The sequence below is a fragment of the Phalacrocorax aristotelis genome, chromosome 2 (genome assembly GCF_949628215.1).
Source record: "Phalacrocorax aristotelis chromosome 2, bGulAri2.1, whole genome shotgun sequence".
NCBI classification, from domain to species: Eukaryota; Metazoa; Chordata; class Aves; order Suliformes; family Phalacrocoracidae; genus Phalacrocorax; species Phalacrocorax aristotelis.
Genome location: NC_134277.1, coordinates 68,754,655 through 68,768,144, shown reverse-complemented (window position 1 = coordinate 68,768,144; position 13,490 = coordinate 68,754,655). Strand labels below are relative to the sequence as shown.

Sequence of the window (13,490 nt, the reverse complement as noted above, 5' to 3'; positions counted from 1 at the left end):
AGGGGAAATAAGAACAATTTAACATATTTCTTACCTTCAATTTTAAAATCAAAATATGAAGCAAATGCAACTGCAATGCTAGGAATTGGCATTTGAACAACAGTGTGAGAACTGCTTCAGATTTTTCGCTGCTAAGTGGTGATGGCTTAGTGTAAATATCACTGCTGTACTAACTAGGAGTTTGCAGGGGTGGGGGGAAAAGGTCAGTGAAAGATATCATGGAGGAACCTCTAAAGTGACAGAAAGATTCCACTGAGATGTTTTTGTATCTTATTTTTCTCTTCATGTTGGGAAATAAAATGTTTCCATTTTAATTTTAAGTCTTAAGGCTGTAAAATCTGATCCCTTTGCTAGAGACAGAAAACTGAAATAAATACACTACAATCCACCTGAATTTTTGTACTACTTTCCTTGTTTCCTCTACCAAGCAGAACTATAAATTACCTGCTAGTGACTAACCTACATTGTGACATTTCTTAATCCAGCAATTCATATGTTGTATAGTGGCCCTAGGTAAATAAGCCGTTTGCTTTTGTCAGCATTCCCACACATTCTGGTGATACCATTTTTTTTCCAGTTGTGAAGGGAATTAGTGTGGCTTCTCCTAAACTGTGGGACTTTTGCTAGTACCCATGTCGCCTCACCAGCAGAGACAGCTAGTTATGTTCTGTCCACAGGTATCTGCACGCTCATGGGACCACAATGAATTTTTTGCCCAGTTTGCTGGAGATCACACTCTACTAACTGTGGGATATTCTACTGTGATTGAAAAATTGGCAGAAGGGCTGGACATCCGGCTGAATCTCGCAGTGAGTCTGGAAAATGTTGATGCACCGCCTGTCTTGGATTGTTCTGAAGCACCCAATCGTATCTTTATATTCTTTTGGACTAGGCAGATCTGTGCCTGTGATTATTTCAATGTGTCTTTAAGAACAGAGAGGACAGAGGACAATTTCAGCATTGCTGGAACTCCTCTTTGAGTACTTAAATATTATAATATGATGAACTTACATGTTAGAATCATGATGATTTTTCTTTTTCAGCTTCCATGGAGGCTTTTTTTGTTTTTTTTTCCTTTCGGTCTTTCTCTGGAAATTTGTGTTCTTCAGTTTCTAGTTTGCAGACTGGTGCTGTATTAGCTATTCTTGTCTGAATTTGCACTGCATATGTAGATTTTGCAGTACAATCTTCTTCAATGTGTCTTTCAATAGGTACAGAGTATTGACTATTCTGGTGAAGAAGTACAGGTCACTACTGCAGATGGAACAGTGTGGACAACACAAAAGGTACAGAGTATGCTTCGAGATTCAGGATTTTAGGGGACACAAGAACAATATTGACCACAGTACATGTCCTTTTTGTCTTGCCCCCTGAAGACTATTTAGTCTAATTTCTCCCCACTCACAGATGAAAACTCATATATTCTAGTGACCCATATTTGGACGTCCTAGAGCCTATTTTTCATTGAGCATGCTTGAGTTTGGAGTACTAGTTGATTTGAAGAATTAAGCACTGTAAAGGTAGTACTAAAAATGTGAAACAAATAGATTTTTATCTGGTCTTTAAAGTGACAGTTATGTTTTCTGCTTCCATTCCTTGCTCAGCTTTATACCATTTAACATGTGAATCTGCCTTGTTAAAATTTTTCCCTTCAGTATGCAGGGCTTGACAACCTGTATTTCTCAGTCGCCCTTATTCCCTGTATCCTCACCTGCTTCATGCTGCGTAATATAGCTTTTAGTAATTTTTAAAATTATACATAAACTTTATTAAGATTGGATTGACATCAACAGTGTTACTGAGCATATTTTAAAGAGAAGGGATCTGTGAAGAAAGAAAAAACAAACCAAAACAATGACCATCTTCTCTCCTTTCAAAAAGACAGTTTTGTTAATCTGAGAGCCACTTGACTGCAATTTACAGGAGGTATTAAAATTAGTAGCATGGTTAGCCACTCTGATACAAGCAATTCAACAGCCTACAGCTTAAAACCAGTGACCTGCAGGATCTGTTATCTCCTGAATGTAAGGTATGTGTTTCCCATTAATGGGGAGTAAGACCAGATACTAATCTAGAGATGTCTGGTGAGTATGTATTATGCTGCATCCTACAAGAATAATCCAAGATAGTTAAGAGGATGCTGTGAGGCTTAAGTGCAGTATTCAGCTTTTGCTAATGCTGATTGTAATTATTTCTTTCAGGTATTGGTGACTGTACCGCTGGCCCTTCTTCAGAAAAATGCCATTCAGTTTAATCCTCCACTGCCAGAAAAAAAAATTAAAGCCATTAATAGTTTGGGAGCAGGAGTCATTGAGAAGGTAAGTAATTTCAGACTATATTTCATTTTCTTTTCATAGAAATATTGCCTGCTTTGTCCCTGTTGCTTTTGCTGCATGTTTCTCAGGATTTATTATGCATTTGGTTTTACATGTATACGGTAGTCCAGAAGAGCAAAATGCTATCAGGAATCACATGTATTTCTGTTTCTTAGATTTCCCAACTTAATGGGGTTTTTAAATAAATTGTTTGCAGAATCACTTCACAGCTTAACTGGTCCGTGCTTAATTTTGAGCAAGCCTTCATGATGGTCTTAGATCTTCCAAAATTCTAATAATACGCTTATTCCAGGTTGTTTTGACATAAAAAACACATACACTATTTCAGAAGAATACTGAAAGTTGTGTATTTGACCAGTGTAAAATCTCCCACCATTTCCCAGTGCAAAAAGACCTGAAAAGATCCCTAGTAAGATGTGTGCTTAGAACAAACCAGTAACAGAAGTAATGCCAGAAACAGGATTATAACAATGTCAAAATTTAAAGGCAAGATTCGGAAACCCCCCCCCCCACAGGATGGAGATCACCGAGTTCTACCTTAGGTTTGTAAAAATTCTGCTGAATTTTTTGAGCATTTTCCATAGTGGATTCCATTATGAATTTGATATTGTCTGTGCATTTGCAATTTGTGAGACTAGCATGTTTTTTTCCTTCCCTGTCCCCCTTGGAGAACAGGGCCGTATATTCTCTGTTGAGAATACAGAACTCTCATAGAACTGGGTGTCTCTAATGGAGTGGAAAAGGGAAAAAGAATAACAACATCATATACCATATATCCAGTTATGGTTTTTGTGGCATGAAATGCTTTGATTCCACCTCTCTCTCTCATTCTCTTTCTAGATTGCCTTGCAGTTTCCTTACAGATTCTGGGACAGTAAAATTCAAGGAGCTGATTTTTTTGGTCATGTTCCACCCAATTCCAGTCAACGTGGGCTCTTCAGTGTTTTCTATGACATGGATCCAGAGGTATCATATGCTAGCTGTATTTTCTGTTAGCCCTTCGGAAATTCAGTTTGGAACCTAGGTGCAATAATTACTGAATGATGAGAGTTTTCTTCTTCCCTCCACCCCCAACAACTGCTAAAAGAAGTGGAAGCAGTGTTATTTATCAAGAAAAAGCTGATTGATACTTCACTGTAATAAATGGGAATGTTTTCCTAAGCTTGAATATAAAATAATATAAAAGCAAGTAAATGCTTTTATTCTCAAACTGTCTTGAAAACCAGTCTGTAATACCTGACTATAGATGTACTAATATGGGGAAAAAGTCTACCAGGCACTTCCAGTTCAGGACTTCTCTTCCCGTATTTAAATCAGCTAAAAATTCTGTTAAAAAGATCATGCTGGCTTACTAACACTTAGTGGCTTGCACTAGCCTGAGTAAGTATGTGGAGTGGCAGAAGACAAACACTGTTTTGTGTGAAACTCAGGTCTGTAGGGCCAGTCCCAAACTCACAAATTTAAAAACAAATTCAAACCAGTGCACTGACATCATGTTTCTCTTCCCTGCCAGTTCCACGCAGACACATTCCACATTTTTATCTTACCTTTTCATGCTTTTACAACAACTGCTGCGTACTCATTGGCAGCAATTAAAAGGCCATTTTGTAACCTCATGGCTTACTTCAAAAGGAAACCATCCTGCAGAGATTGTGCCCTGTTACTACACTATCTGTACCTTATGACTTTTGTTAAAGAATTTTTTTTCAGTACTTCTAAGCTCATTCTACATGTGGTTCAGTGTTCTGGTGCTGTCCAGAGACACTAGATATAATTCTTAATTTGCCTGATAGCAGCTATCAAGTTTAAGAATTGCCTGATGTAAACGAGAGGGAAAGTTCTTTTAAAGGAGTTGAGAACCTGTGTGCTATTCTATAGTCAGCACTTCATCTTTGAGATTTCTGCATGGTAGCAGATTTCTTGAAGTGGAAGAAAACAGCAGTAGAACTGAGCTTTCATTTCTTGGGCCAAAATCTACTGGTAAGAACTTAATATTGGCTTAATTCAAAACATATCTAACTAGTATTTAAAGTGATTCTCTTTGCTACCACCTTTTGAAATTGGAGTGCAGTTGAGGTGGAATTTTGGCATGGAACTGGAGCATAAGAGGTCTGTCACAAAGAACAATGCTATAAATGTCAAATCTTTTGTTGTAGCTTTTAAATAGGTAGATAGGAAGTTTTCAGTTAATTCAGCAAGTTGTAAAAGGGGCTGACTGTAACACAGATCCGTGAACAAGACATCAGAGGATGCTAGTAACTTGAGGATAAATACTGTAGAATATGCACCCTTTATTCTAAGGTATCATACCCACTTTCCTCTAGAACAAAAGTTGCTTTGCAGCTGAAAATCTCTTTGTCAATACCAATATAAAGGGCCTTTTCAAGCAATACTTAATAACCTAACAATTTTGAAATTATCTCATATGTTAATGTCTTGTCTTTAGGGCAAACAAAGCATTTTAATGTCAGTGGTCACTGGAGATGCTGTGACAACCATTAAGAATTTAGACGATAAACAAGTACTGCAACAGTGTATGACTGTACTTCGAGAGCTGTTTAAGGAGCAGGTAAGAGAATCCGCTATTAAGAGATGAATTAACTTGCCAACAGAGATGAAGCTTTTGATTGTATTACTGCATGATGTATAGGAAAATCTTAGACATTTTAAAGTATGTTTCTTTTTGTGTTAGTTTGAGGGAATATGCTTCCTTTGAGATACACAATGTTAGGTCTCTTGTGTAAAGAATGAAGTATCTTACATCTGTCTGAAGGAAAATGGTTATGAATTGAAAACCAGAAATGAACCATCATCCTTTAAAGTGCTTTTAGAAAGGAAAATTAATTAAAATCAGTACTTTAGGCAGGTAACACAAATAAACTTCTTACTTAGCTGTCGCTTTTTCCAAACTTTTTTTTTTTGGTCATCACCGCTTCCAATACATCACAAAAGCTTTAGGCTGGATGAATTTGATTGTGATTCCCCCTCCTGCCACATAAAAAGCAACTGAAATTACAACACTCCAACCACCACCCCCAACCAAACCAAATTTCCTCATCTAATAAGAAACAACCCTTCCTGAGGTGTCTTGGGATGGAGGTACAGGCAAAATCACCTATCAAGGGCCCTAAATCCTGACTGTAAAAAAAAAAAAATTAAATAAAAATTTCTACCCTTTTTTCTCCCCTCCCCCAGCTCATCATCTGGATAAAAACTAATAGGAAAATCAGAGAAACCTGGGGCGAGCAGAAGACTATCACTTAACAATATTATTTGCATTCCACTCTGTAGAAAGTAATGCCTTAGCTAAATTACTTAAGAGCGGTTTGATCCCAAGGAATGCTTGTGTTCATGTTCATGAGTGATCTCTCAAGTTCTACCGATGGTTCAGATGTTAGGATTAATGATCTTGGAAAAACGTCACCATTTGAAAGCCCAACTTTTCCTAGAAAACATACTTTTGGTAATGGCTTAACAGTTACCAGAATCATGTGCAATGTAAGTTCACATACCTGGTATTTTGATCTCATGAGAATGTCATGGTAGCAAACAGGTCTTTGGTTTTGGTGCCACTCTAGTCTAGAAGAGTGATTTTCGTGTCTGTGATTTATAGCAGCTGTGAATTTCAGTCTGTAACGCAGCGGGATTTTCAAAGACAAGATAGCTTCCAGCGGTGTACCAGAATATCTGGGATGTCCATGAAGCTTGCCATACTTGGCTAGCTACTGTCTTGACTGCTTGAGCTTTAGTCTCTCATGTGCTACCTGAGCGGAATAGTCTATTTGTTGATACCAGATGTTGTGTAACAGCCAGCCAGGGGTGCTTCTGTTTACTTGTCACAAGCCCCTCAAGAGTAGGACACAGCTGTAGTTGACTAAGCCTTCATATAATTGTTATCCAGGCTCTTTTTGGTAGAATTGTGTGGAATTTGCATGCTGCAATGTGACAAAGAAAACACGGTATTACTGTCATGGCTTAGCTACAGACACTCTGACTTTCTGGTTTTTGTTTTCTCCCTGAACCTAGTTTTCAGGCCAGCTCATTTTCTCATCTTGCATAAGTAACTTTATTTCCCCATTGGAAAAAAATTACCTCCAAAATGAAGGCTACATTTTGAGATTTAACAAGCAGAAGCAGCAGAGAGTCATGCCATACCAAGATGGAAAGTGCTTACATTATACATACAAACATGTTGAATGATGTTGATATTGGTATTTTGTCTGCTTGCAAGAGTACATGTGTATTACGAGGAGAATTTTTTTCTCATGTGTAGTTCTAGGTATATTACAATATCCAGATTTGTTGCATTCAGAACAGTGCAACTATGATGTTTCAGACATCAGGCAAGTCTAGCAAACAAAATTATCTTTTTGGTTAGTAGTATAATAAAGAAAACTAGAATTGCATTCTGGAATGTGATCTGTGTCATAATGATACTACATACTCTAAAGATTACAAGAAACTGTTTATGAGAAAAAGCTAAGCAATTATGAGCCTTTCTTTGCACTGTGTAACTCTTATTTTGATTACGCAGGAGGTTCCTGACCCAGTGAAGTTTTTTGTTACTCGCTGGAGCAAAGACCCTTGGCTCCAGATGGCATACAGCTTTGTAAAAACAGGTGGCAGCGGGGAAGCTTACGACGTTCTAGCTGAAGACATACAAAGAAAAATTTTTTTTGCTGGTGAGGTAAGTATCTTTGTCACTGTTGATTAAGGTTATTGGGGAACTATTTCTTATGGAAGGTCATCTTTTGCTAACCAACACCGTTAATCTAGAAGCAGCATATAAATACTCTGTTACACAAATACGCTAATATTTCTTGATTTTGACACAGAACCCTCTTTATTCATATTACTATTGGGCATGGAAAGTCTATGAGATATTTCAGGTCAGGAGTGAACTGTGTAACGGATAAGTGCAGAACATGACAAGCCTATCCAATCCACTCCTGTTTTTAGTCAAATTGTCTTTCTGTTGCTCCACTTCTGGGTAACGTAACAAACACATACTGCTGATGGTGTAGGTGCATTCTATACTGGAACAGAACTTCTTACCTGCCCCACTAAATTGCAGATGGCAAAACAAACCACTAATTTTGCTAGTTGACTTGCTTGCAAATTTTGAAGTAGCTAAAATTCTTAAGTATTTCCTCCTAAATTCTTTAAGTTTTCCATGGCTTTTAAAAATGTTGGTACACGCTTAAGGAAAACAAAACTTTTCAACTGAAATTCTATCTGCTCTAATAGTTTTCAAAACAATTAACTTTTTTTTATTTTAAATGCAGGCCACAAATAGGCACTTTCCTCAGACCGTTACAGGAGCTTACTTGAGTGGGGTCCGAGAAGCAAGCAAAATAGCAGCATTTTAAGTATTGAAATTTTGTGTTTATAAGTATATTTTTAATTGTTTTCTGTGAGTAAAACTATCTTCAAGTTTCCTATTTGCTGCCTTTTTCCTAAGTGGTACTTAAATAGAATATGGTACCTGAAGATAAAATCTTCATACTCCTTTTCCTCTTTCTCCCCGCCTCCTCTTAGGCCCTAATGATATATATTGTTGGGGTTTTTTTTCCAGCTAAGGTATTACTAGCAAGTGTGTCCCTGGCCACAGTTTAACTAACAGAACTTTTGTTGAGTCCTCTTCTGTAGGGCTCAGGCTATGCTATTGTAAACCTTCATTTCAGAAGGTCAGATTAAAACAAGACTAAGTTAACACACAGCATTAAAAATGCTGGCAGTTAATAATGATGATGGGAATTTTCCACTAACTGTGCTTCTCAGGTTGATTTTGCTCAAAGGAGTCCAAACTTGCTCCCAAAAGCCTGAATAGGCTAGACAAATTCTAGATCTATTGTAGGAAGGAACCCAACTATCATTCTTTCCACTTGGAATGAATAACCTTTTTTATATTACTTTTCATATTCTTAGCCTCCACTAAGTGGGCTTTGGAATATCAAGTTTGTTCCTTTGAATCAGATGGCTGAAACAGTTTACAGTGCAATCCTAGAAAGGTTATTGTAGCTAATAAAATCGTGAAAAATAACTTTTACATGACTTTAAAACACTTTGAAATATTCTCTGCTACTTTTTCAGAGAAGCCTATTGTAACAAGAATAAGTTTAGATTTGCTTAGCGCTTCTGATCACTGTAGAAACAGGACAGCTTAAACATACTATATTTCCATGATTATTTTGAAAACAAACTTCCAAATTCACTTGGGCTGAGTAGAGGAACTATCTACTGATATGAGTGCACAGTGGGGGGTGAAGGACTATATGGCTCATTCAGCTTTTATATTTAAAAAATAAGTGAAGATGAATGAGGAAAAATACTAACTTTTATGAAGGGCTGAAATAAGGTGGCTTGCACTTTGACTTGAAGTTTTTCTTTTTCTTTTATTATTAAAGTATTATTAAAAACAACTTGAGGGAGCAATTCAGTAAGGACTAAACATCTGTCTAATAACTTTTCCATGGGACAGGAAGAAAATATTTTTCAGTAGAAATGAAGCAGACACAACCAGGATATCTGTGGTAATACTGTTCCATTAAAATGGTACTAATGAAAAGAAATTAGAACCAACTTTTAGATCTCTTCCCCTACACACTCCCTATAACTTTACTGCATAGACCTCATGATTTCTGGAAGGAAAATAAGCACTTATTCTCCTTCCCACCCCCACTCTCATGCACAGGCTCTTTTCAACCTCTTAATTTAAGAATGACACAGCAAAGTTTTTTTTGAGTTACAGTGCTTATTTCCATAAAGCTGTATCCTTGGAAAAAACCCAACAAGCAACCTTAAGAAAAATCCTACTGAATAAAGGCAATTCTTTAAATACCGAATATTTTGGTTTTAGATTAGCAATGATATTGTTAAATACCTTTATTTAATCTCTAATTTACAAGGTGAAGATGTTTATATAACTAGAAGTTTTTCAGATATATATTCTGTTCTGCTTCTTAAAGCTGAATTATATGAATAGAAAAAGTGGAACTGTTGATAATTTTCCTCTACATAAAATGCTAGTATGTACAGTTCTAAAGTATTTCCAAGTAAGAAATTGTAATTTAAAGGCTACAGGAAAGCAAGACAAAATGCTCTGATGGTAAAAGATAATCAGACATCAGATTTTGCTTTTGGTAATCGTTTGCACTTTGTTAATTTCATGTATTACAGGCCAACTTATAGCATAACTAGGCAAGATGGAGAGCTGCAAATGTTTGAGTTCCAAGTTTCTTTATCATATATGACAAAATTAGTAGAAGAGCTTCTGAAGGTAGGAAATATGCTTATTACTGCAAGCCCAAAACATCATATTCTGTGGCTGCTTCAGCTGACCTTGGTCAAAACTTCAGTCAGCTTAACAACATATAAACACACGACATTTTGAGTAGGAACTGTCTGGAAAGTTGAGCTCAGCATCCATTTCTGCAGTCTAAAGTTTTGTTTGAACATGCTTGATTTTAGGCATATGCTTCCATCGTGATAGTTTGTACTTGGGGTTTTAAATCTATTTACAACTTTGCAGGTAGATAAATACTATATTCTAGAGAATAGAGATGGACATGAACAAATACTGTCACATTTGGCTTTAGCTGCTGCACACTTTTTATAGCATTAAAAAAAGGATAACAAATGATAAATTTACCAATGGCCTAGTCTATTAATTATTTGTATATTATTTTAATGCCAAGGCACTTAAACTGTGTTGTGCTGCACTTAAGTTTGAGAAGTAAATAAAATTAAAATGGAACATACTTATTTACATTCATTTGAAAATGTATAAGCACATCAGGCTGGTTCTGAGACTTCATTCTTTAATGTTCCCCAAATTTTTTTTAATACCTATGTTAAAATTTATTTCAAGCATGTATGTGTTTTGTGTTTAATTTATTCCCTGAAAATAAAGAACTGGGGAATGTTTTCTTTGAGTAGATTTGTTTAAATGTTACCAAAAAGATTTGAATGCAGAGCATGATCTGTTACACTTCAACTCTTCTGTGTGACTATGTTATGGCAGCAGAATAAAACTGGAAAGTATCCACAGGATGCTCATGTTTCATTTGTTTTTTTCCTTGAAATTCAACTACGTTCTTGTTACATTTGATATTGATTTAAAGATTTCATTTTAGTATATTCCTACAGTTAGACAATTCATCACAAATGCTGCTCTACAGCCTTCTCTGAGCTCCAAGTACTGACTTTCCTGTTATTTGGACAATGCCATAATAGTAAGTGTCTTTGCCTCAAAGGTTTACAAAGTCAGTCATACGCTTCTATCAGATTATTTTCCTTAGCCAGAGGAAATGATAATGGTTTAGAAGGACTGCCTATAATTTTAAAATAGTCAGAAGAAATCACCAGAGAACCACTCAATGCTTTTCACTGAATAATTGTAGTTGTGAATACTTTGTAGGATCATGGTCCCCAATGCTTCCTACTAGCACAGATCACTGTAAGCATGTGCGAGCCTGACTACATACCCAAAACATTTAAAATACAACACCACATTCTGATAATGCTTATCTACATTGCTCTTCTTGAATGGGGGGTTAGATGTTCATTTAAGTCTGAGTGAAGGCATCTAAAAAAAAAATTCCTACTCCTTTTCAAAGTTTATCTCAACCAGTAACACATGTAGGTCTGAAACAGTGAAAGCATTACTGTGTGGAATGTTCAGTTTTCCCCTAACCCTGTCATACTTGATTAGCAGTTCAGAGTTTGTGTTCCAAAGACCTTTGTTGATCTCCTAATGCTAACTCTCCGCAGGAAATTATTTTAATAACATCTGACACTAGTCTTGAAAAATGTTAAATTCATTCAATGTATAACAGTTTTTAAAATGGAAACAAAATCTAATGCTACTTTTAAAATAAAGTATAAATCAGTAGATTTCATCACACTCCTCCGAAGAATGACAGTCCTTCAAGGAAATAGTTGGTGTGAGGGAATTATTTTGTTCCTTTTAGCCCAGCTGTCTAAAAATTAGATCAGAAATAAAAGTGAAGTAGCAAGTCTATGACTGAGTGCAGTCCAGTGAACAAGGTCAAGCGAAAAGGCAAAGCAAGTTATGTAATATTGCCATCCTCTTATCCCCAGGACCTCTGGAGATCATCTGGTTTAAGCTCCTACTCAGAACAGGGCCAACATGGAGCTGGCTGCTCAGGGCCCTGCCAGGTTGAATTCCGTATGTCTCCAACAACCAGGACTTCACAACTGCTCCAGGCCCCGTTTCTCTGTCTCCACCCCCCTCATGGCAAAGCTTCTCTTCCCTAACACATAACTGCAGTTCCCCTGGTGGCAGCTTGTGCCTGCTGCCTCCCGGCCTCTCACTGTGCACGCCTCAAAGCGGAGCCTGGCCCTGCCTTCCCCACTCTCTCCCATTTGGTAGCTGCAGACTGCAGTATGAGCCCCCTTTAGCTGCCTCTCCTTAAAGCTGCACAAGCCCAGCTTTCTCTGCCTCCCCTCTCCCCCCCCACTTTGTCTGCTCCAGACCCCTGGCCATCTCGCTGACCCTCTGCTGGACTCGCTCCAGTATGTCCGTGCCTGTCTCGCAACAGGGAGCCCAAAGCTGGGCACAGCACTCCCGAGGCAGGCTCACAAGCGCTGAATGCGGGCAATAGCCGCTTCCCTCGGCCTGCTGGCTACGCACTGGCTGAGACAGCCCAGCGTGCTGTCAGTGCTCCTTATTACAAGGGCACACTGCTGAATTGGCTTCAACCCATTGTCTGCAAGAACCACCCGCCCCTGCCCAGGTCCTTTTCTGCAAAGCTGCTTAGGAAGAAACCGCTCCCCCCACCCGCACTGTTTTACAGGTTATTCCATTCCAGAAGCAGGATGCTGCATTTGCTTTGTTGACCTTTATGAGGTTCCTGTCAGCCCATTTCTCCTGCAAGTCAAGGTTCATCTGAATAAACTTTTAGACCTACAACTTCCAGCTAACTGCTTGAATAAGCGTTTCCATATTCAAAGGTAGGAGAGACATTTATTTGAAGAAGGGAAACAACACACTTGTCAGCATACAAGATGTCTGTTAACTTTTTTCAGCAAGTGAAACATGGATTTTACTAAATTTCTTATTGCAAATTTTCAGACAGTATTCTGGTGCCTTATAGATTTTTCCACTGTTCTCCCTAAATAACAGGAACTAAAATAACCACCACCACCACCACCAGAAGTCATTTCAGGAATGCTTTCATCTAGCTCAGTTGAAGCTACTTGATCACAGTCAAGTTCCTGATTTGGAAACAGGAATAATTAGATCTACCTAAGTGATCATGAGCCATCCTTTCTCTGAAACAGCAACAGAGCTAATAAACCTTATTTGAATCACCATGCTCACTGCCAGGGCATTATTTGATCAGATTAAACCCTGGGCTCCAAAAGGGTTATTTTTAAGTCCAGCTTAGTGGTGGCTAATCAAACCCCAGACATTCATAGATCTTGCTTTGTCATGTGCCTTGTAACAGGATAATGCAGAAAGAACACACATGCTATAAGCGGCCTGTTCAGCTCAAAGAAGGCTATTAGGCAAAAACTTCTGGAAAAAAGTGGGATGGCACTTAAAGTTGTGTCTTCCTAATTTCATCTTAGTTAGACATGCCTGAGCAGTGTACCATGGGTTACCATGTAACTCCAACTCAGCTCTTTTCTGAAAGACATTTACCCATGCACTGTTACCTCAAGTGCCGAGCTCTCTCATAAGAACAGTTGTTTATATAAGCAAGTCATTCACGTTAATTTCTGTAATCTTGCAGGTCACCAACCAAAATACTGAATACCAAAGACTTAACTAAGCAGGGGAACCAATACACCAGACTGTAGGAATTATGCTGTAAGACATCAAGATGTTAGGACTATTTTTCTAGAATACAGTGGTCATGACATAATCTTAAACATCTAGAAGGCATACACCTGACCTGAACACTTTACTCACTTTTTACCTAGTTAGCCAGTTTCTATTTTTTATGGGCATCTCTGTGCAGGATTTAGAGCCCTGATCAGTTGTGTTTTTAATCCAATAGCATCAGGATAATCAGGACAATTTATTTACCTTTTAGTATTGTCTTGCAGCCTTTCCCCCAACTGTAGAAAGAACTGGAATCTTGTATCAGCTGCAGCCAGACTGGTATGGATTAACAGGGAAACAGC

The 13,490-nt window shown here is 37.8% G+C and overlaps 1 protein-coding gene across 2 annotated transcripts in view; it reads left to right on the top strand.

The window, feature by feature from the left end:
• The window catches only part of KDM1B (lysine demethylase 1B), a 29,270-nt gene extending 18,882 nt beyond the window's left edge, over positions 1 to 10,388 (top strand). Inside the window, exons 16-23 of one of the 2 annotated variants that reach the window (XM_075083933.1) lie at positions 678 to 809; positions 1,212 to 1,286; positions 2,202 to 2,318; positions 3,177 to 3,302; positions 4,783 to 4,905; positions 6,871 to 7,023; positions 7,622 to 7,705; positions 9,516 to 10,388. In XM_075083933.1, the coding sequence (XP_074940034.1) occupies positions 678 to 809; positions 1,212 to 1,286; positions 2,202 to 2,318; positions 3,177 to 3,302; positions 4,783 to 4,905; positions 6,871 to 7,023; positions 7,622 to 7,705 (810 nt within the window). In that variant the 3' untranslated portion in view covers positions 9,516 to 10,388. Of the gene's footprint in view, positions 1 to 677; positions 810 to 1,211; positions 1,287 to 2,201; positions 2,319 to 3,176; positions 3,303 to 4,782; positions 4,906 to 6,870; positions 7,024 to 7,621 lie in introns of both variants that reach the window. The other variant, XM_075083934.1, reaches the window with a different exon arrangement.
• The last annotated feature ends 3,102 nt before the right edge of the window (positions 10,389 to 13,490 follow it).